Source organism: Oncorhynchus gorbuscha, linkage group LG01 (assembly GCF_021184085.1).
Source record: "Oncorhynchus gorbuscha isolate QuinsamMale2020 ecotype Even-year linkage group LG01, OgorEven_v1.0, whole genome shotgun sequence".
NCBI classification, from domain to species: Eukaryota; Metazoa; Chordata; class Actinopteri; order Salmoniformes; family Salmonidae; genus Oncorhynchus; species Oncorhynchus gorbuscha.
Genome location: NC_060173.1, coordinates 82,074,503 through 82,098,125, shown reverse-complemented (window position 1 = coordinate 82,098,125; position 23,623 = coordinate 82,074,503). Strand labels below are relative to the sequence as shown.

The following is a 23,623-nucleotide window of genomic DNA, read 5'->3' as shown; positions in this document are numbered from 1 at the left end:
GGGTACAATTATGCACTTATAACTAAAGGTACAAAGGATGACCTTACAGGGTACCACTACAGTGACAAGTGAATGGATGAATGCAACAACCTCTCTGTCACTAATAAATACAGTCATAGGTGTTAACTCTACAATTGACCCGAAAGGCAGGGCACTCCCATATACTCAGTGTTAAGTAATAAAGCCGTATTACTCTAAGTAGTGTGCTCACTTAACACTGAGTATATGGGTCCACCTACTCAACACTTTCAGTGTTGATTTCTTTGAAAAAAATAACACTGGAGAATTTTCTGTGTAGAGTAATGGAATGATCCACTTAATAAAATAGATTAGTTTCCATCTTCATCTTACAACCCGTATGACCCTATATTCACTTAGTCCGAATGAAATAAAGGATAACTGGTCAACACGTCTCCTGATTGGTGCCTGAGGCCAGCAGCGGGGTGGGAATGCCAAGTTCAGGTTGCAGCAGGTCTTTGTCCTTCCAGGATCCAGCTCCAGGATGCAGACCATAGCTCACATAGCCGGGTTAGGAGGGTTAGGAGTGCTGCGTGGCAGAACAAAGGCATTAAAGCGAGCTGCCCCATCCATTCCTCTGTTGTCATAGCGCTGCTGATGAATCCTGACACTCCTTTAGATGCCTGGCCTGTGGAGATAGATAGATAGATAGAGAGAGAGAGAGAGAGAGAGAGAGAGAGAGAGAGAGAGAGAGAGGGGGGGCTCTGGCTGGGCTGAATGGAGAAGGAGGTCCCCATGTTAAAGATGTCTGGGAGCCTCGAGCCCCTGAGTTAGAGTAGGGTAAACTGTTGGGTCAGGGGTGAGAGGTTGGCAGCGTGATGCTGGAGACAATAGGTATGCCGATATGGAGACTGCTGGAAGAGAAAGAGTTCCCAGCAGCTGTGAGAGAAGGAGGGAGGAGGAGGGAGTAGGGGGTGGTCATGGGAAACCCCCAAGATTAGCCTGAGAGTTTTGTCCCTGTGTTTCATTATGTCTCCATTGTGTGTGTGTGTGTGTGTGTGTGTGTGTGTGTGTGTGTGTGTGTGTGTGTGTGTGTGTGTGTGTGTGTGTGTGTGTGTGTGTGTGTGTGTGTGTGTGTGTGTGTGTGTGTGTGTGTGTGTGTGTGTGTGTGTGTGTGTGTGTGTGTGTGTGTGTGTGTGTGTGTGTGTGTGTGTGTGTGTGTGTGTGTGTGCGTGTGTGTGTGTGCGCATGTACTCTTGTGCATGTCCCTACCCCCTGTGTGACAAGTAGCAAAATTAAAGACCTGATCAGAGATAATGTTATGCACAATCATAGCAGCTGCAGCATGGGAACTTCTGGAAAGTGATTATAGTCTCATTGGAAATCATTGGTACACAAGTAAAGCACTTTTCTTTGAGATACTATCTGAACAATAAGCGTCTTTTTGCCCTTAATAGAATACAGGCTTATATGAAATTTAGAGCATGAGCAACCTCATGCTTTCATACATGCAAGGAATATTAAATGCATGATAATTCCTTGGCCACGGGCAATGGCCAAACTGTATGATCCATACTAACCTTCTCATAGATAGCGAGGTAGGCCTACTTGTCAATTCAATTCCAGCACTTTTATATTGAATTCTATAGGAGCAGCTGTTGTTACTAATGAATATTCATGTACACAGTTGATTTCTCAAGTCTGAGGTTATTCACATGGCTGGCTAACAATGTCAAGTTCGTGTGCCTCTCGTTGCCTGAAGGACATGTTCAGATGTACTGAGACGTGAGAAAGTAGCATAAAGAGGGCAAGAAAACAGTATTCAAGAGTCAAGTAACACAGTATTCTCACGATGGAGATACAGCAGATGGCTGGTAATATTAGTGTTTACTGCTGACTAATTACAGCAATGAGTTTTTGAATTATATATGATACAAGTAGCAGTACCATGAACCTCGTGCTGGGTTAAATATACAAGGCTTATGATGATGAACATTGTATTTAGGAGATTAAGTTCACTGAGGTGAGGTTCTGTTTCGTGCTGTATACGGCCCAGCTCCAATGAACAGCACACACTTCAGATCTGTGCTTATTGAGTCTTCTCTGAAATTATAGATCAGCAGAACAAGTGGGTGCAATTTCAGGTCCATTATCGTTTGTCATCACGGAGACTTAGAGCTTTATTAGCAGGGCTGGGATGTGTCAATGTGCCCCTCTCTTCCCCAGATAGAGAGAGAGAGAGAGATACAGTGAGGACGGAGGGGACAGATTGACTCAGATTAGAGGGATTTCATCCACCCGTGCGGCTGCCTGACTAATGCCTTTACCAAATGTGTCTTCAGACACACAGAGCTTACACCTGGAAACAGTTTCTCTGAAAGGGTAGATCTAGCCTGATGATCAGCCTGTTTGTACTTTAGTCAAAGACAATGATAGAAGAATTGTAGCACCAATTTTTTTATGTACTGCTCAATGTCAAATACAGTTTGTTATTGTCACTTGGTGACAAAGAGGGTTGTGCCAATTGCTTTTTAAGAGTTCTGCTCATGACCTTTTCTCTGAGAAGAGCCTCCCTCCCTCTCCAGTTTAAATAATTCCCAGACCTTTCTGGAGAAGATGGAATGGTTTCTGAGCAACGGAACCCATGGCTCGCCTGTGGAGTGGAAAATGTCATTCCAAATGCTGCTATTAGTGGCTTCGTCTATTCCAGAATAATTATTGAATGAGCTGCATTTACCCCTGTGAGCCATAGTGATGTGTTTTGTTTTGATTTACAACCCGAATTGTTCGGGTGGCCCATATTTTCTGGGGTAACGGGAGTATCTTACTGGTTCGTATTCTTTCAAAACTATAAACATACAGTACATATAGGCCAATGGGACCTATCTATAATTAGTATTTGGTAGTATTGCCTTTAAATTGTTTAACTTGGGTCAAACGTTTCGGGTAGCCTTCCACAAGCTTCCCACAATAAGTTGGGGGAATTTTGGCCCATTCCTCCTTAGAGCTGGTGTAACTGAGCTGGTGTAACTGAGTCGGGTTTGTAGGCCTTTGCTCGAACATGCTTTTTCAATTTTCTATAGGATTGAGGTCAGGGGTCATTGTCCATTTGGAAGACCCATTTGCGACCAAGCTTTAACTTCCTGACTGATGTCTTGGGATGTTGTTACAATATATCCACATAATTGTCCTCCTCATGATGCCATCTATTTTGTGAAGTGCACCAGTCCCTCCTGCAGTAAAGCACCCCCACAACATTATGCTGCCACCCCCGTGCTTCACGATTGGGATGGTGTTCTTCGGCTTGCAAGCCTCTCCGTTTTCCTCCAAACATTATGGCAAAACAGGTCTATTTTTGTTTTATCAGACCAGAGGACATTTCTCCAAAAAGTACAAACTTTGTCCCCATGTGCAGTTGCAAACCGTAGTCTGGCTTTTTTATGGCGGTTTTGGAGCAATGGCTTCTTCCTTGCTGAGCGGCCTTTCAGGTTTTGTCGATAACCTGTTTTACTGTGGATATAGATATTTTTGTACCTGTTTCCTCCAGCATATTCACAAGGTCATTTGCTGTTGTTCTGGGAATGATTTGCACTTTTCGCACCAAAGTATGTTCATCTCTAGGAGACAGAATGCGTCTCCTTCATGAGTGGTATGACGGCTAGGTGATCCCATGGTGTTTATACTTGCGTACTATTGTTTGTACAGATAAATGTGGTACCTTCAGGAGGGATCCTTAACTTGTCTTTGTGGTAAAAGCGACGCTTATCAAGTCAATTAGCAAGTAGCGAGGTATACATGTAGCTCTCCAAGTTCAGGTCCAGATAACATGGACGGACCATACTACTTGAGTGTATGTAAACTTCTGACCCACTGGGAATGTGATTAAAGAAATAAAAGCTGAAATAAATCATTCTCTCTACTATTATTCTGACATTTCAGAATTAAAATAAAGTGGTGATCCTAACTGACCTAAAACAGGACATTTTTACATGGATTAAATGTCAGGAATTGTGAAAAACTGAGTTTAAATGTATTTGGCTAAGGTGTATGTAAACTTCCGACTTCAACAGTACATGTACGCAGTTATAACCCAGCCTTGTCCTGGTGGCAGCGTGAAAATGAAGACAGGGTCCTGAGGCTTTCATCCTCTTCGCTATCTGCATTATGCCCAGCCAATGGCTCTTCAAGCCTGATGGCAGTTTCCAAGGTGGAACAGACAGGAAGCACGGGTAATATGAAACATCTGGTGCTGCTCACCACAGCCAATCCCAAAGGCCCGCTGGAGGTGCCAGCTCTGGGAGTGTAGAGTCACATGAGAGGCGAAACGTGGCTGCCAGGCATCCCCCAGTGTGGCTTCTCCCCTTCTCTTCTTTCCTCCAGACCTAAAACGACAGCAACACAAACATGCAATTTGAGAAGCACTGAGTCAGACGTCCGGGGGATTATTTAGTCAAACACTAGCTTGCAATTACACCAGGCAGAGAATGTCTCCTAGACCAGAGAGAACAACACAACGAGTGGTGTGTCAAACATCAAACTAACCTCAGCAGATATGGGTTTCTAAAGAGAAGCATAGTATCTATGAAGAAGATAGCTAAGGTTAGCTAAGGTGATGCACTTTCAAACACATCCAACATGTTGACATGGTGTAAACAACGCCTGTCAGGCTACTGGAGTTTTAAAGCACAAATGCCTAATGTGTGGGTATGCATGACGTGATTGTGATTTACCACACAATGACCCTGTGGTTTGTTTGCAAGAGGTTGACAATATATCAAACTGTGGCCCCTGAAGTGTCCCCTCAAGCAGTTGAAGGAGTTTGGACGTATTCCATGTGTTTTTGATCAGCATTCAAAGGCTACCGGCTTGAGGTGTAAACAACATGGTGTTGTGTGAAGGGAATTTATTTCCCCAGTTCTTTAGTTGTGGATTTGTGTACATTTGAATTTTAGAAACCCTCGTTTAAATCTTGTCTGCCCATGTAGCGCCACTTGATTCTAAATTCACTCTGTGAGGTTTTCTTTGCAAATCCTCGTATGCAACACTTAAGGTTTACAAAGTTGACTTTATCCAATCAGCTGTTATAGCTAGCATGTCAGTTTCACTGTAAGCTCAAATGTTTTCACGAGTGAAGAGGTAAACAATGCTTTCAAACTATGATTGCATTTCTATTCTGACCATTCAGTCGCGAGTTCCACATTTGTCCTAGCCCGTTGCCTTAATGAGGCTCTTTACTGACAGAAAGCCTGTTGTTGTATCCTCCTCCCTACATGAATCTCTCTGTAATGAATGAGGACATATTCTTAAACAGCAGCTTTACAGCCATAAAAGAGAGGTATTTCCCAGAGGAGGCAGGTTCAAGGGCCTCAGATGGTACATCAGAGCATCAGAACAATGACTGGGCAACATTAGCTACACTACTGGGGTTAATTGGACACATACACGTTGAATAATGCTTTCTTAAAGACCTTAGCAAGGTCTCCTTTACATGGACATGCGGGCTGCATTTTGTTATGGGTTTGGTACATACGCTGAGTATACCGAATGTTAGGAACATCTTCCTAATATTGAGTGATCCCCCCCCTTAATTTGTCGGGGCATAGACTCTGCAGGGAGTCAAAAGCGTTCCACAGGGATGCTGGCCCCGTGTCGACTCCAATATTTCCCACACTTGTGTCAAGTTGGGTGGATGTCCTTTGGGTGGTGGACCATTCTTGATACACACGGGAAACATGAGCATGAAAAAAACAGCAGTGTTGTAGTTCTTGACACAAACCTATACGCCTGGCACCTACTACCAACACCCTCTGAATGGCACATATCCACAATCCATCTCTCAAGTGTCTCAAGGCTTAAAAATCCATCTTTAACCTGTCTCCCCTTCATCTACGTTGACTGTAGTGGGCAGCAGGTAGCCTAGTGGTTAGAGCTTTAGACTAGTAACCGAAAGGTTGCAAGATTGAATCCCCAAGGTGAAAATCTGTTGTTCTACCCCTGAACAAGGCAGTTAACCCATTGTTCCTAGGCCGTCATTGAAAATAAGAATTTGTTCTTAACTGACTTGTCTAGTTAAATAAATGAATTTGACCTGGTCAGTCTATGTAATGGAAAGAGCATATGTTTTGTAGACTCAATGTATGTGTGCGCTGCACACTAGGCTAACTATCAGTGGTAGGTTGAGACTTGTTCAGCTAGATAAACTACAGGGCTCAATGTTACATGTGTTGCCTTTGTTCTTGTGGAGCCACTTACATTAAATGGGTCAACAAACAACAGAATGGATATGCATAACAAATCAATGACATAATGGACGGTGCAGCATGCCAACCATGCCGTCAGAAATATAGAGCATGTTGACTTATGAAGTCCTCCCAAAAAAGTAGGTCAACACAGTCTACTGTGGCGTGAAGTTATCTGGGGTTATTGCCAACCGAAGCCTGCCTCATGGTTTCCTGGCATAAAAGTCTACCAGAATGTTTGAATATTTCCACCCTGGCCTGCTACACATAACTCACAACTCATCAAACTTGATTTTTCTCTGTCCCGTCTGTCATAGACAAGGGACAGGATGTTCACAACTCCCTGCGCCCCACCCCACCCTCCTTGACCCAGTCATCAGTCCCAGGAAAAGGAGATAGTATGTTGAGCCTGAGCCTGTTCTGTTGTTAGTGTGTATGAATGAATGGTGTCGGGGCTGAGGCCATAGGCTTAAGGCTTGGGAACTCCTTGGTCCATGAGAACGCCTTCCTCGGGAACGGGCCAAGCAGGGCGCGAGTCTTTCACGGGTGAGTGAGCACTCAGGGAGCATTCAGGGCCAGTCTCACGCCATAATGACTGAGCCACAATGACCGAGCCATAATGACTGAGCCACAAATGCAGCTCCCTGCATTCTACTGTGCTTCATCAGCGTTCAGATTGTGCCCTTGACAAGGGGGCTGGCACACACTCTTAACACTGGTACTGAGTACGCAGTGACGCCCTGCTTTGTCAAGTATGGCCGACGGATCTTCTCACAGTCATTTAGGCAGTCAAAGTAGTGTTTTGGGGACCTCAATGGCTATCATGTTTCAGGCAGAGATACATGTTTGGTAGTGTTGAGATTGTTCTCACGGAAAGCTTTTCCACTGGTGCTTTATGAAGATAAACACACAGTAGCATTTCAGGCTGATGTTATATTTATATCATATCAATTTGTGCACCGCAATAGTTTGGACCCTAATTACGACAACTGTTCACTTTCTGCCTCTGAAACGTCCTGAAGTCCACAAACATGTTTGTGGTGTTGGGGTACAGAAAGGATAGAGACATGTGGTTCGAATGTGGAACGTAAAAGGGAGGGAGTTCATGTTTGGAAGCTGGTACTTACAGACACGTGCAATGTCCTCAGGTTTGCACAGGCCCTCCTTTTGTGATTTTCTCTTCTCGTCCACGATCTGGCCTCTTTCCTCGACTAATGTTTCCTCTGGTAGAAATAGGAATTGATTTTTCTGCGGCATTACCCTAGGACGGTAACACACGAACTTGAGCAAATAATGTTTCCCTGTTCCGATCTGGTCTTGAGTGAAATTGGCAGTTCTTCGGAAAAATAGCATTCTGAAATGTCATTTAGACACTTTAGAATGTGATTGTTTTGAACAGTGGCCAGAGATGTAGCGTCTGTGCATGCAAAAGTAATAAAACAATGACGACCTTTGCTGCATAACGTTACATATTGAGGATGATTTATGTTAAAACAACAGTCAACTGCTGATGACCTGATTAAACAAAGCCCTATTTGGCCAGGGGGAGACACACACACACACAGAGAGAGAGAGGGGAGAGAGAGAGAGAGAGAGAGAGACTGCTTTCACATAGGATTTACGATGACTGTGTACGAAAAACCATACTAGTTTACTACATATTAAACTGTATACTATGTATTCATCATCGCATACTATTTAACTTGTACCGTTTAGTAAAAAGTATGCTGAATGCCACAGCCACAACGCAGTATTTTACTTTATTTATGTATTTAACCTTTATTTAACTATGGTAGTCAGTTAAGAACAAATTCTTATTAACAATGACGGCCTACACCGGCCAAACCCGGACGAGAGACAACACAACACTACATAAAGAGAGACCTAAAGACAACAACATAGCAAGGCGGCAACACATGAGAACACAGCATGGTAGCAACACAACATGACAACAACATGGTAGCAACAGAACATGACAACAACATGGTAGCAACAGAACATGACAACAACATGGTAGCAACACAACATGACAACAACATGGTAGCAACACAACAGGACAACAACATGGTAGCAACACAACATGACAACAACATGGTAGCAACACAACATGACAACAACATGGTAGCAACAGAACATGACAACAACATGGTAGCAACACAACATGACAACAACATGGTAGCAACACAACAGGACAACAACATGGTAGCAACACAACATGACAACAACATGGTAGCAACACAACATGACAACAACATGGTAGCAACACAACATTGTTGCAGCACAAAATATGGTATTGGGCACAGACAACAGCACAAAGGGCGAGAAGGTAGACACAACAATACATCATGCAAAGCAGCCACAACTGTCAGCAAGAGTGTCCATAATTGAGTCTAGATGAAGAGATTGAGATAAAATTGTCCAGTTTGAGTGTTTGTTGCAGCTCGTTCCAGTCGCAAGCTGCAGCGAACTGAAAAGAGGAGCGACCCAGGGATGTGTGTGCTTTGGGGACCTTTAACAGAATGTGACTGGCAGAATGGGTGTTGTATGTGGAGGATGAGGGCTACAGTAGATATCTCAGAAAGGGGGGAGTGAGGCCAAGGAGGGTTTTATAAATAAGCATCAACCAGTGGGTCTTGCGATGGGTATGCAGAGATGACCAGTTTACAGAGGAGTATAGAGTGCAGTGATGTGTCCTATAAGGAGCATTGGTGGCAAATCTGAAGTCCGAATGGTAAAGAACATCTAGCTGCTCGAGAGCACCCTTCCCTGCCGATCTATAAATTATGCCTCCGTAATCTAGCATGGGTTGGATGGTCATCTGAATCAGGGTTAGTTTGGCACCTGGGATGAAAAAGGAGCGATTATGATAGAGGACACCAAGTCTAGATTTAAATTTAGCCTGCAGCTTTGATATGTGCTGAGAGAAGGACAGTGTACCACCATCTTACCAGACTACCTCAAGCTCTAAACCCTAGAGGTAGTAATCACACTGGTGGGGAGAGGGGCATTCTTCTTACCAAACCACATGACCTTTGTTTTGGAGGTATTCAGAACAAGGCTAAGGGTAGAGAAAGTGCTGTAACATATATCACTTAAATTAAGTAGCCTAGTATACACACCAAAACTTTTCAAAAGTTCAAATCAAAAGGCTATTGCACAGTCGGGTGCATCGCAAATTCAGAACCGCTGGATAGCAACACAATAAACTAAAGAACTTATCATTGGGAGCGAGATCAGAATGACTGCTAAGACTTGATCCATAAATTAAATAATTAAAGGGGTAGCTTAGCCTACAAAACTAAAACAATCCATATGTTCAAATAAAATACTATAAAACTATCATTTTTGTCGCATACTCAAATGGCCTACTATTTACGTTGATGCCTTTGTTTCACACAGACCTATTTTGACCTCTTTCTTGTGCCGGGAAGGAGCAAGAGGCAGTCAACTTTGACCCTGTGGTTGCAACTGTTGTCACGATAACCTGAAAGGTAGCAGCTTGTCATAGCCTACTTGTAAATATTCTGTAAATAATTACCTTGTTTTTTCCCGTTGGCTACTCAAAACGTTGTCGGATAGCCTATGTTATGGTAATTATATGAGCCAGTTAGGCAAATAAAACCATCATTCATTTGTTTATACACTATGCAGGTCTTAAGAAACATTATAAGACTAATCAAATGTATTTTCAAAAGAACAGAATAGCATAGCATTTGAGTTTATTATGTTACTGGTCTGCTGCGCCATGCAGACGAGAGACACACTTAGCCTACACTCCACTGCCCTGCTCACAATCAACACACATGTGGCCTATATTTTATTGTAAAGAATTAATATAAATTAATATAACAGAATAAAATTGAAATAATGTGTGTTGAACACATTCTAACTTGAACGTCAAGAACATGTGGAACCGTGGTCATTGTGACAAGAAAGTAGTATTTTGAAAGAGAGCCCATGTCCACATCTTTTGGCCCATGTCCTCATTTGTAGGATTATTTCAGAAAGTTGCGTTTTTGATCCACGCTGGATGTGATCACATCGCACACTGTCTCATCTTTGAAACTCCCCAACAGTTATTTTGGCTGAAGACGGCCTACTGAGCGATTTGTAGTTTCAGTTAGAAATGTATGCATATTAACCCATCACGTATTTGCTAAATATAAGGGTCTTTAGATATTTACCTGTCAAAGTCATTTAAAAATGAAATGGAAGTGCTTTTCCCCAGGCTAAATGCCAAAGCATTTCTGTGACAATTGACACAAACATCTCAAGGACAGAACTGTACATGGTGCAGGGAAGAAAATAAATAAGCATTTAAAGCATTTCTGTGAAGCTTTGTGGTTGACAAGGACAAGTAGAATGTTCATACTTCAATGTGTGCCTAAGACGGTGAGATGAAAGGCGACGTTTAGGTTGAGAGGTTGGCGGTACTTTTGAATACATTACCTCAGTCATGACTGTGTCGGTTGGCGGGACTTTTGAATACATTACCTCAGTCATGACTGTGTCGGTTGGCGGGACTTTTGAATACATTACCTCAGTCATGACTGTGTCGGTTGGCGGGACTTTTGAATACATTACCTCAGTCATGAATGTGTCGGTTCGGCAGAAATAAAAGTACAGGCTTTGTTGCTGGAAATTCCTTTCAGGTATAAAGAAAAGGGGTGAAAACGTTGGCGGCTTGGTGAAGTTGGCGGGAAAAAAACATCTTGGTATGAAAGGTATAAGAGAGAGTGAAGGATAAGAATTCTCATGGGGAGTTCTACTGTATCTCCAAAAGAGAGAGCTGAACTCTTATCTTTTGGCCAGAGAAAGGAGAGCTGACTGTGGATAGGGTTAGACATGATTGTCATCGTCGTTCATTTGTTCGCTCGGCAGTTCTCACATATTTAATTGGATAATTACAAGGTTCGCCATAATGCCAAGCCTCAAGTGAACGACTTATGTCAATTAGCATCAATCACATCCAAATCACCATGGAGCTAAATCTTTGTCATCCTCACATGTCTTATGAGATTTTGCTCATGAAGAATTAGCTTTAGATGTCGTTAGCCATACTCATGTTCTGACAGTTTTTTTTTCTTCTTCAAACGATGATGTAAACTCTTTAGGTTTTATAGGGGAGATAAATGAAAAAGCTTGCAGATCTGTACAGCCTAGCGTTTGTTGTTGTGAGACCCCTGCTAAGTTCACTTCCCTGACCCCCGAGGCTCCCCTCTCCTCTTCTCTCCCTCTGCTCCCCCTCCTCTCTGTGGTGTGGAATCCGTGAGAAGACCCCACTTTACCAGCACTCCAGCAGCAGGGCTCCACACTCAACGATGACTCTCTCATTAGCATGCCTCAGGACTCTCCCCAGACCCAGACCGATTCAGATAAACAAACACAGCCTCTCTCCAAGACTCCTCTCTCTGTCTCTCTCTGTCTGTGTCTGGATGTCTCTATGTGTCCCTACTCTGTCTCCGGGCATCTCTCTTGTTGTCTCCTTGTCTCTCTATCTCTGTCCCTGTCTGTCTCTGGTCATCTCTCTTGTTGTCTCCTTGTCTCTCTATCTCTGTCCCTGTCTGTCTCTGGCCATCTCTCTTGTTGTCTCCTTGTCTCTCTATCTCTGTCCCTGTCTGTCTCTGGTCATCTCTCTTGTTGTCTCCTTGTCTCTCTATCTCTGTCCCTGTCTGTCTCTGGTCATCTCTCTTGTTGTCTCCTTGTCTCTCTATCTCTGTCCCTGTCTGTCTCTGGTCATCTCTCTTGTTGTCTCCTTGTCTCTCTATCTCTGTCCCTGTCTGTCTCTGGTCATCTCTCTTGTTGTCTCCTTGTCTCTCTATCTCTGTCCCTGTCTGTCTCTGGTCATCTCTCTTGTTGTCTCCTTGTCTCTCTATCTCTGTCCCTGTCTGTCTCTGGTCATCTCTCTTGTTGTCTCCTTGTCTCTCTATCTCTGTCCCTGTCTGTCTCTGGTCATCTCTCTTGTTGTCTCCTTGTCTCTCTATCTCTGTCCCTGTCTGTCTCTGGTCATCTCTCTTGTTGTCTCCTTGTCTCTCTATCTCTGTCCCTGTCTGTCTCTGGTCATCTCTCTTGTTGTCTCCTTGTCTCTCTATCTCTGTCCCTGTCTGTCTCTGGTCATCTCTCTTGTTGTCTCCTTGTCTCTCTATCTCTGTCCCTGTCTGTCTCTGGTCATCTCTCTTGTTGTCTCCTTGTCTCTCTATCTCTGTCCCTGTCTGTCTTTGGTCATCTCTCTTGTTGTCTCCTTGTCTCTCTATCTCTGTCCCTGTCTGTCTCTGGTCATCTCTCTTGTTGTCTCCTTGTCTCTCTATCTCTGTCCCTGTCTGTCTCTGGTCATCTCTCTTGTTGTCTCCTTGTCTCTCTATCTCTGTCCCTGTCTGTCTCTGGTCATCTCTCTTGTTGTATCCTTGTCTCTCTATCTCTGTCCCTGTCTGTCTCTGGTCATCTCTCTTGTTGTCTCCTTGTCTCTCTATCTCTGTCCCTGTCTGTCTCTGGTCATCTCTCTTGTTGTCTCCTTGTCTCTCTATCTCTGTGTCTTGCTGATGTCACTCTGTTATCTCTCTATCTCTCTGTTCCTATCTCTATCTGTCTTTCTGTTTCTATCTCTATCTGTTTCTATCTATCTGTTTCTCTGTTTCTATCTCTATCTGTCGTTCTGTTTCTATCTGTCTCTCTGTTTCTATCTCTATCTGTCTTTCTGTTTCTATCTCTATCTGTCTTTCTGTTTCTATCTCTATCTGTCTCTCTGTTTCTCTCTCTGTCTTTCTGTTTCTATCTCTATCTGTTTCTCTGTTTCTATCTTTGTTTCTATCTCTATCTGTCGTTCTGTTTCTATCTGTCTCTGTTTCTATCTCTGTCTCTCGGTTTCTATCTCTATCTGTTTCTCTGTTTCTATCTCTATCTCTATCTGTCTCTCGGTTTCTTTCTCTATCTGTTTCTCTGTTTCTATCTTTGTTTCTATCTCTATCTGTCTCTCGGTTTCTATCTCTATCTGTCTTTCTGTTTCTATCTCTATCTGTCTCTCGGTTTCTTTCTCTGTTTCTATCTCTATCTGTCTTTCTGTTTCTATCTCTATCTGTCTCTCGGTTTCTTTCTCTGTTTCTATCTCTATCTGTCTTTCTGTTTCTATCTCTATCTGTCTCTCGGTTTCTTTCTCTGTTTCTATCTCTATCTGTCTCTCGGTTTCTTTCTCTGTTTCTATCTCTATCTGTCTTTCTGTTTCTATCTCTGTTTTTATCTCTCTGTCTCTCTGTTTCCATCTCTGTCTTTCTCTCTGTTTCTCTTTCTCCCTCTCATAATTCCAGGCATCCTCTCTCAGCCTCTTCTTCACTTCTCTCTCCTTCTATTTCCGAATGCCTCTACAGTTCTCATGTTTTTTTCATTCTCTTTCGCCCATTTTCTCTCTGGCTTTCCTCTTTCACCCGTACAAACATCGGAGATGCTCCTTTTGCTTGTTCGGAGGAGAGGGATCATCCACCTTTTCTTGTGTGCTTTTATGTGGGAGTTAAAAGTTACCAGATGGAGGGTAGACAGCGTTCAGAGGTTGTGAATGTATGCCACGGGAGCAGGGGGCAGGCATATGGTGCAAATCAGTGGCCTGCCCCTCTCCCCCAAACTCCCACTCTCCCCCTTTCCCATCCCCCTTGGTCGGATGGGAAAGAGAGGCTGGAGATTGTGTGCTGACATGCATTCTCCCCCATTCTCTCCCAGCACCACACAAAACAGAATGGGGCTTTCATCCAGGTGGAGCCCCCCAACAGCCAAGGGAGGGGGTCCCTACTCTCCCACACACATCTACTCCTGTGATGTAACCAGTCCATTCTTACCAGGCAGGCAGGGCAAGCAGCCCCCTAATTGTCATTCATGGTGCGCCTCCCTGAGCCCGAGACGCCTCAGAGGAGGGAGTGTCTATGTGGGTTGAGCAGGGGGGGGGGGGGTCGATGTGTGTGAGGGTGTGTGTGAGTGAGGTGTATGGTTGATGCGACAAGTGGTTCCATAGCTACCCAGACCGAATGCCTAAGCAGTCAGTGTAAATAAAGCAGACTTCCTGGGAAAGTGGAATCTCAAGAGACGTATGGTGGAGCGTTAGGTTAGCTGGCATAGTTGCTTCTGGACCTCTAAGCTACAACCAAATATCATCCGACAAGACCTCTGCGTCTTGGAAAGGAGCCGTGATATACTAGGAAGCTGTGCTTCAGTCAGGGCAGCACAAGAGAGAGAGCGAGAGCAAGGAGCGAGGGTACGTGCAAGAGAGAGAGAGAGAGAGAGAGAGAGAGAGAGAGAGAGAGAGAGAGAGAGAGAGAGAGAGAGAGAGAGAGAGAGAGAGAGAGAGAGAGAGAGAGAGAGAGAGAGAGAGGGAGAAAAAAAGAGAGAACGAGAGTGAGTGGATGAGAGTGAGCGAGGGAGGGAGAGATAGGAGGAGAACATTCTGCTGAAAGGAAGCATTTTTGGTGGATGGGATAAAACCAACCATGGAAACTACATCAGAAGAGAACCAAGAGCAGAGCCAGGAGAAAAAAGGTACCCGAATGGACAGTAAAAAAAGAGATGTTTAACTCTTCTCACCACCTTGTTTACTGGGGCTTTAGCCGACTTGAGGCTGCTTGGGTTCACGCCACACAATAGCAGGGTAGACTGCTCAGCAGGGGGCTCCGTTCACACGCTCGATATCTCATCGCTCCGCTTGAAGCAATTGCAATCTCTCTCCTTCATTCAGTACAGTCGATGATGTGATGGTTGTGTGCGGCGTTGTATTTCCGTGTGTGTACGTCTGTTGGACAATCCACAGTAGATGACCCATGCTGTATATAGGGTATGAAGAATATGTGAGAGGCTGTTGCAAGTGTATTAGTAAGGCGTTGTGGTTTTCTGTGTCGGTGTCTCTGTCTCTCAACGTGTGGTGGATGGTGTATCTTATGTTGCTGTTGTCATTGGCATTATTGAAGGACCTGTTATTGAAGGACCCCTTATGAAGGACCTATTTCATGCCTCATCATAAGTGAACATGTATTACTCTACTGGGAGAATTGGATGTTATTGGTGGGTCGATGTTAATGAGGTCGATGAGTGAGTGAGTGAGTGAGAGAGAGAGAGAGAGAGAGAGAGAGAGAGAGAGAGAGAGAGAGAGAGAGAGAGAGAGAGAGAGAGAGAGAGAGAGAGAGAGAGAGAGAGAGTGTGTGTGTGAGGGATGTGGGGATCAAGACAGAGAGACAAGCACATCATCAGTCCCATACACAGCGCTACAGATTAATCACTCCGCTGGGGCTGGCTGATCTGTCGACACCACACACATGCACACACAATCACGTCTGCAGGAATTAGTTGCAGGACAGGGATATATTGATTTGTCTCCTCTTTCTCCTCTCCTCTCTCTGGTTCTCCCCCAAGAGAAAAGGCTACCGTTTCATATCAAAGCACATTGTATCGAACAGTAATCAAATACAACAAAGGCAGATGGGATGTTGATTTATTGGTCATTATAGTAACCTTTATTTATTGGAATGATTATGTTTTGTTAGTACCAGCTCACATTTCTCTCTGATCAGGTGGACAGATCGAGCAGGATTGTTGCTTTGGAACATTGGCTGTTTTCCAGAGTTAAAGCTTTTGACAAGACCAGAGTGGATTTACCAACGCACTCAGTTTGTCACTACCTTTGTTCACAATGCCTTTGGGAAAGTATTCCGACCCCTTGCCCTTTTCACATTTTGTTACGTTACAGATTTATTCTAACATTTATAAAAAATAAATCATCATCAATACAATACCCCATAATGACAAAGAAAAAACTGTTTTTTAGACATTTTTGCAAAAACTGAAATATCCCATTTCCATAAGTATTCAGACCCTTTACTCAGTACTTTGTTGAAGCACATTTGGAAGCGATTACAGCCTTGAGTCATCTTGGGTATGACACTACAAGCTTGGCACACCTGTATTAGGGGAGTTTATCCCAATCTTCTCTGCAGATCCTCTCAAGCTTTGTCAGTTTGGATGGGGAGAACCTCAGCACAGCTATTTTCAGGTCTCTCCAGAGATGTTCGATCGGGTTCAAGTGGAGCTGGTTTTCATCAAAGATTTCTCTGTACTTTGTTCAGTTCATCTTTCGTCTTCCTGTCCCTGCGGATTAAAAACATCCCTGCAGCATGATGCTGCCACAACCATGCTTCACCGTAGGGATGGTGCCAGGTTTCCAGACGTGACGCTTGGCATTCAGGCCAAAGAGTTCAATCTTGGTTTCATCAGACCAGAGAATCTTGTTTCTCATGGTCTGAGAGTCCTTTAGGTGCCTTTTGGAAAACACCAAGCGGGCTGTCATGGGCCTTTTACTGAGGAGTGGCTTCTGTCTGGCCACTCTACCATAATGGCCTGATTGGTGGAGTGCTGCAGAGATATTTGTCCTTCTGGAAGATTCTCACATCTCCATAGAGGAACTCTGGAGCTCTGTCAGAGTGATCATCTGGTTCCTGGTCACCTCCCTGACCAAGGCCCTTCTCCCCCGATTGCTCATATTGGCCGGGCAGACAGTTCTAGGAAGAGTCTTGGTGGTTCTTCTTGCATTTAAGAAGGATTGAGGCCACTGTGTTCTTGGGGACCTTCAATGCTGCAAATATTTGTTGGTACTCTTCCCCAGATCTGCCTCGATACAATTCTGTCTCGGAGCTCTACAGACAATTCCTTCAACCTCATGGCTTGGTTTTTGCTCTGCCATGCACTGTCAACTGTGGGACCTTATATAGACAGGTGTGTGCCTTTCCAAATCATGTCCAATCTATTCAATTTACCACAGGTGAACGCCAATCACGAAACAGGAGGCACCTGAGCAAAATTTCGAAGGATCATAGCAAAGGGTCTGAATACTTGTATAAATAAGGTATTTCTGTTTTTTATTTAGAATAAATTTGGAAAACATTTCTGAAAACCTGTTTTTGCTTTGTCAGTATGCGGTATTGTGTGTAGATTGTTGAGACAGATTGTTTTATTGAATCCATTTTAGAATAAGGCTGTAACGTAACAACATCTGGAAAAAGGGAAGGGTTCTGAATACTTTCCGAATGCACAGTATACCTGAAGATGTCATATCACACACACACACACACACACACACACACACACACACACACACACACACACACACACACACACACACACACACACACACACACACACACACACACACACACACACACACACACACACACACACAAACGAACACACACAAATCTCAATCTAAAATTATGTAATTATGAATTACAGTCAACAGCAGTCTGAATAGGCAACCCCAGTCATGGGCGAGCGTTAGCCAGCATAACATCTCTTTGCTCTGCGACACAAGTAAACAATACGATCCTTTGATGCGTGAGCGAGGTTAGACCTCTTCATCCCCAGAGAATGATCCCTGTTGTCTTTCTAACTGCTGATCTACCTCGTGTCTAGGAAAATCCTTATGTCGGATAAATGGTGTTTTGTCCGCGCCTCAGTGAGTGGAACAACAAGCAACAACACTTAGTCCTAGCAGCAACCAGGGCACATCTGTTAATAATGAAGAGAGATGGCAGATTAGGCCTGAGAGTTGTTATTAGCTTCTCAGTGCTGCTCGGTGCTGCCATGCTGACTGGGTTTAGTAACAAAGGTGAGGAGGAGGCTCCATGGACGAATCACACCGGAGCTTTGTGTCCCCTCTACGTGTTTAGCTAGAGGGCTGTGGTGTGTGCGCTCATATAGAACACAAGTTCATTTAAGAGGAGAGAAATGGGAGGATGTCCAACATGCTGTGTTTCTATTTTTATTTTGTCCTATGTTTTCTCGGTTGGCAGCTTCTACCTTGATACTGTAGTAGGACAAACCACCCCAACACATGTCAAATGGCATAACTGTCTGGACTGTAAAATCACACCTATTAATAGGGAGCCAGGAAGCTACAAAGCATTTCATATATACTGAACAAAAATATAAATGCAACATGCAACAATTTCAAATATTTTACTGAGTTACAGTTCATATAAGGAAATCAGGCAATTTAAATCAATTCATCGGGCCCTAATCTATGGATTTCACATGACTGGGAATACAGATATGCATCTGTTGGTCACAGATACCTTTAAAAAAAAAGGTAGGTGTGTGGATCAGAAAACCAGTCAGTATCTGGCGTGACCACGATTTGCCTCATGCAACACGACACCGTCTCATTTAGAGTTGATCAGCCTGTTGATTACGGGCTGTGGTATGTTGTCCAACTCCTCTTCAATGACTGTGCAAAGTTGCTGGATATTAGTGGGAACTGGAACACTGTCGTACAAGTCGATCAAGAGGATCCCAAACATGCTCAATTGGGGACATGTCTGGGGGGTATGCGGGGCGGGGCCTTGGAATAACTGGGACATTTTCAGCTCCTGGGAATTGTTTACAGATCCTTGCGACATAGGGCCGTGCATTGCTGAAACATGAGGTGAGGCACGACAACGGGCCTGAGGATCTCGTCACGGTATCTTTTTGCATTCAAATTGCCATTGATAAAATGCAATTGTGTTTGTTGTCCATAGCTTATGCCTGCCCATACCATAACCCCACCACCACCATGGGGCACTCTGTTCATAACGTTGACATCAGCAAACCGCTCAACCACACAACGCCATACACATGGTCTGCGGTTGTGAGGCCAGTTTGATGGACTGCCAAATTCTCCAAAACAACATTGGATGCGGCTTATGGTAGAGAAATTCACATTTCATTTTCTGGCAACAGTTCTGGTGGACATTCATGCAGTCAGCAAATTGCACACTCCCTTAAAACTGCACATTTTAGGGTGGCCTTTTATTGTCCCTGTCACAAGGTGCACCTGTGTAATGATCATGCTGTTTAATCAGCTTCTTGATATGCCACATCTGTCAGGTGGATGGATTATCTTGGCAAAGCACACATTTGTTCACAAAATTTCAGAGAAATAAGCTTTTTGTGCTTGTAGAACTTTTATTTAAGCTCATAAAACATGGAACCAACACTTTACATGTTGCATTCATATTTTTGTTCAGTGTACAATGGAAGTGTTTTTTCTCATGCAATAGCTACTGTACCTGTCTGCAGTTATAGCATCCCCATACAAGAATGAGAACAGCTGTTATGATCTGCATTGCTCAGCCTAAAGATTAGAGATTTTTCTGATGGGCTTTATTCGGACAGCCTCGGTTCCACGGTTCCCACAGAGGGTCCCAGGCAGCTGTTGGGGATTGAGAGGGTCTGAGTGGGGGCTGTGTGGTGGTGTTGACAGGCTGTGGTGGGTCACGTGACAGCTGGTGTCGAAGGGATGGACGGCCATGAGGAAGCAGCCCCAGCTGTGGATGTGGAAGGGAGTGGAGTCCATGGAGGGGTCTGGAGCTAGAAACATGGGGATGAGCTACAGCAGCAGGGTTGGAGGTCAACCCCTTCCCCCACCCCCACCTTCCATATCACTACCTCTGTCTTTCGCTCTCTCTTTTAACAACAAACGCACATAATGTCTCCCTCCTTCTATTTCTCTCTCTATCTCTAATCCTAGTTTATTTTTCTCTTTTTATCATCTTATCTCTCTCTCGCTCTCTCTCTGGACAGTCTGCTCACTCCATGTCTCTCCTAATGAGCCATCTGACACAGGGGATGATTCCTGTTTGTCTTGTCAGATGCCCAGATCAACAGGATGCTTCTGGAGTGTGAAGTGGGCTGCCACCCATCTCCTCCACCGCGCTTTGTGGCCGGCGCAGTGCATGCTGGGCGGACAGGATGGAGCTCTGTGGTTGGCCTGCCCTGTGCTCCAGTCCAAACTAAGAGGCTGGAAGAGCAGGGCCCTGGACCAGAGCTGCTCTGAATGAGCCTTCTCCATTGAGACTGCAGCTTGACGAATAGTCTGGGGCTACACACACTGGCTCTTTGTGTCAGGGCTCTTTTGACTGCCGTCCATACGGCAGTCTCTCTCTCTGTCTCTCTGGCTCAATCTCTCTTTGTGTTCCTGACTCAGTCTCTATAGCATGACCAGAGTAATGAGAGACTCAACAGTTTGGCATGGTGTGTGTGACTGCAGATGGTCACAGTTGTTCTGTTCTCACTTTTCACGTCCCTCCTGGTCTCTCTATTTGTCTGTCTCTCAGAATACTTCTCTCCGTCTCTGTCTCTCGCTCTCTCGCCGACTTAACCTCATCCTCTGTCCCTCTTTCTGCCTCCCTCTCTCTCCCTTGCCCGTTCTGTCTTTCTCTCTCTCCCTTCGCTCTCTCTCTCTCTCTCTGTTTCTACCTTGTTCTCACTCTCTGTCTCAGTCTCTGTCTCAGTCTCTCTCACTCTTGCTTAGTCTTTCTGTCTCTGTCACTCCCTCCCTCACCCCTCTGTGTCTTTTCAATCAGGGAGGGAGGGGATGAGTCAAGGGAGAGTTTACGGGAGGGGTTTAACCGGGATATCAATCAGGCTTTATGAGCATGTGAAAGTCATCAAAGAGAAGAGGGCCAATTAGATTTTCCTTTGGAACAGTTTTCTATTCGGAATATGCCAGGGGGCTCCATCTTGTGTGTGATTACGTGTGTGTGTTCACCCAGAGAGAGAGAGAGAGTCAACAAATCCCCTTCTCTCTCCCTGAGGAAGACTTTACTACAGAAATGAAGGCCTGTAATATCCTGTCATATTTGGTGTACCATAAAGGCCTGGATTTATAGAGAAGAGGTTTTTAGAGAAGAGGTTTATAGAGAAGAGATTTAGAGAGAAAAGGTTTAGAGAGAAGAGGTTTATAGAGAAGAGGTTTATAGAGAAGAGGTTTAGAGAGAAGAGGTTTATAGAGAAGAGGTTTAGAGAGAAGGGATTTAGAGAGAAGAGGTTTATAGAGAAGAGGTTTATAGAGAAGAGGTTTAGAGAGAAGAGGTTTAGAGAGAAGAGGTTTAGAGAGAAGAGGTTTATAGAGAAGAGGTTTACAGAAAAGAGGTTTATAGAGAATCCTCTGATCTGACTTGTGTCTCAGGTCTAAACGCTGCCAATGTCAGCTCAATAGGAAATGACCCTATACATTTTACAGCGCTTTCTGTAACGCTCCAGTAATACAGATTGAATAGAGCCCAGATTGAATAGAGCCCAGATTGAATAAAGCCCTAGACTGCGATGGCAAAAACAGGGACTGAATATTGTCTAGTTGCCCTGGAGACTTCAGTTATTGTTCTGACGCTACAGTGTTTCTCACAGTCGGATATTTGGACAAGAATAGCTACAGGGCTAACACTGCTCTCGTCCTATAGTGTACTATCTACACTGACACGGAAAGACTACCACACTATGTATGTGTGTGAGAGAGACTGTGCTTTACTGCCCATCACGGTGCTAAACGACTTACCCATAGGGGACCTCCTATCTCACATCCATAATCAGTGCCGGATATTATTACTCCTCTGCACTGAATGAGTCTCTGCAGAGACGAAAAGAGATAAGAAGAGATTAATACCACATAAAGCAAACATGATGCATGATGGTCAATCCAGACAGCCCTCTCTATGGTCCTTTGTGAAGGACCCATTGAGGATCTGCGTAGGCGATAGATTATGTTTTTTCAATTTCCTCCGACTCATGCACCAAAGAATAAGTCCTTCATAGTGGTTCTATGTAAATAGAGTGGTATTATTGTGGTGGTTAAACGCTAAACCATGTCAGAGGGCCTGTCTTGGTGCCAGTGTTGTTTCAGGGTTAGGGTTAGATGTAACACACAATCCAGCCAACAGCATGGCGAATGTTACTCCAGCTGAGAAAACACCACCTCCGATTTATAGAGTAATTAAACACAACACCTTAGGAGAGAGGCACAAAGCTTCTCCAAGGAGAGAAAAGGAACGTTGTGTGTGTGAGGAGTGGTGTTTAACAGCACTCCAAGGTGTAATAGCATCACAGTCAGTGTTGAGGGGACAGAGAGGTCAGATGACAGCATACTAGAGTACGGTAGAGTACAGTACAATACCTTCCCAGTTTAACTATTGTGTTCTGGGAATTGAAAGCAGGCCAGGTCAGGCCATTGTTGTTAAAGGACCTCTTATCAAATGGATGGTAAATTGATTGGATTTGTGGCCTTTAATCACCGATGCCTCCCCCCGCCCGCCCGCCCCTCTTTCTCTCTCTTTGTCTCGCTCTCACAATTAAATTACATTTCAATTCAAGGGGCTTTATTGGCAAGGGAAACATATGTTTACATTTTTCCTATTTTGTTTCCATACAACCTGGAACTAAAATGGATTTTTGGGGGGTTTGTATAATTTGATTTACACAACATGCCTACCACTTTGAAGATGCAAAATATGTTTAATTGTGAAATTAAACAAGAAATAAGACCAAACAAAATCCAACTTGAGCATGCATAACTATTCACCCCCCAAAGTCAATACTTTGTCAAGCCACTTTTTGCAGTAATTACAGCTGCAAGTCTCTTGGGGTAAGTCTCTATAAGCTTGGCACATCTAGCCACTGGGATTTTTGCCCATTCTTCAAGGCAAAACTGCTCCAGTTCCTTCAGGCTGGATGGGTTCCGCTGGTGTACAGTAATATTTAAGTCATACTACAGATTCTCAATTGGATTGAAGTCTGGGCTTTGACTAGGCCATTCCAAGACATTTAAATGTTTCCCCTTAAACCACTCAAGTGTTGCTTTAGCAGTATGCTTAGGGTCATTATGCTGCTGGAAGGTGAACCTCCGTCCCAGTCTCAAATCTCTGGAAGACTGAAACAGGTTTCCCTCAAGAATTTCCCTGTGTTTAGCGCAATCCATCATTCCTTCAATTCTGACCAGTTTCTCAGCCCCTGCTGATGAAAAACATCCCCACAGCATGATGCTGCCACCACCATGGGGATGGTGTTCTCGTGGTGATGAGAGGTGTTGGGTTTGCGCCAGACATAGCATTTTCCTTGAAGGCCAAAAACCTATATTTTTGTCTCATCTGACCAGAGTACCTTCTTCCCTATGTTTGGGGAGTCTCCCACATGCCTTTTGGTGAACACCAAACGTGTTTGCTTATTTTTATCTTTCAGCAATGGCTTTTTTTCCGGCCACTCTTCCGTAAAGCCCAGCTCTGTGGAGTGAACAGCTTAAAGTGGTCCTATGGACAGATACTCCAATTTCTGGTGTAGAGCTTTGCAGGGTTATCTTTGGTCTCCTTGTTGCCTCTCTGATTAATGCCCTCCTTGTCTGGTCCATGAGTACAAAAGGGAAAGTAAATAAACAAATATAGGTTGTATTTACAATTGTTATTTCTTCACTAGTTGCCCTTTTCTTGTGGCAACAGGTCTCAAATCGTGCTGCTCTCTCTCTCTCTCTCTCTCTCTCTCTCTCTCTCTCTCTCTCTCTCTCTCTCTCCCTCTCTATGGACCTAGTTAGATGTTGATATTGCAGCTTGACCTTCTCTCTCACAGTACAGGACAGGCAACAGGGGATGTAGGCCACT

The 23,623-nt window shown here is 44.2% G+C and overlaps 1 protein-coding gene across 3 annotated transcripts in view; it reads left to right on the top strand.

Moving 5' to 3' along the window:
* gpm6bb (glycoprotein M6Bb) overlaps positions 1 to 23,623 on the top strand; it is a 51,363-nt gene that overhangs the window by 12,222 nt on the left and 15,518 nt on the right. For 2 of the 3 annotated variants that reach the window (XM_046362480.1, XM_046362495.1), the window contains exon 1: positions 14,561 to 14,714. The exons of the other annotated variant lie outside the window; for it this stretch is intronic. In XM_046362480.1, the coding sequence (XP_046218436.1) occupies positions 14,666 to 14,714 (49 nt within the window). In that variant the 5' untranslated portion in view covers positions 14,561 to 14,665. Of the gene's footprint in view, positions 1 to 14,560; positions 14,715 to 23,623 lie in introns of those variants that run through there. 3 annotated transcript variants of the gene reach the window in all.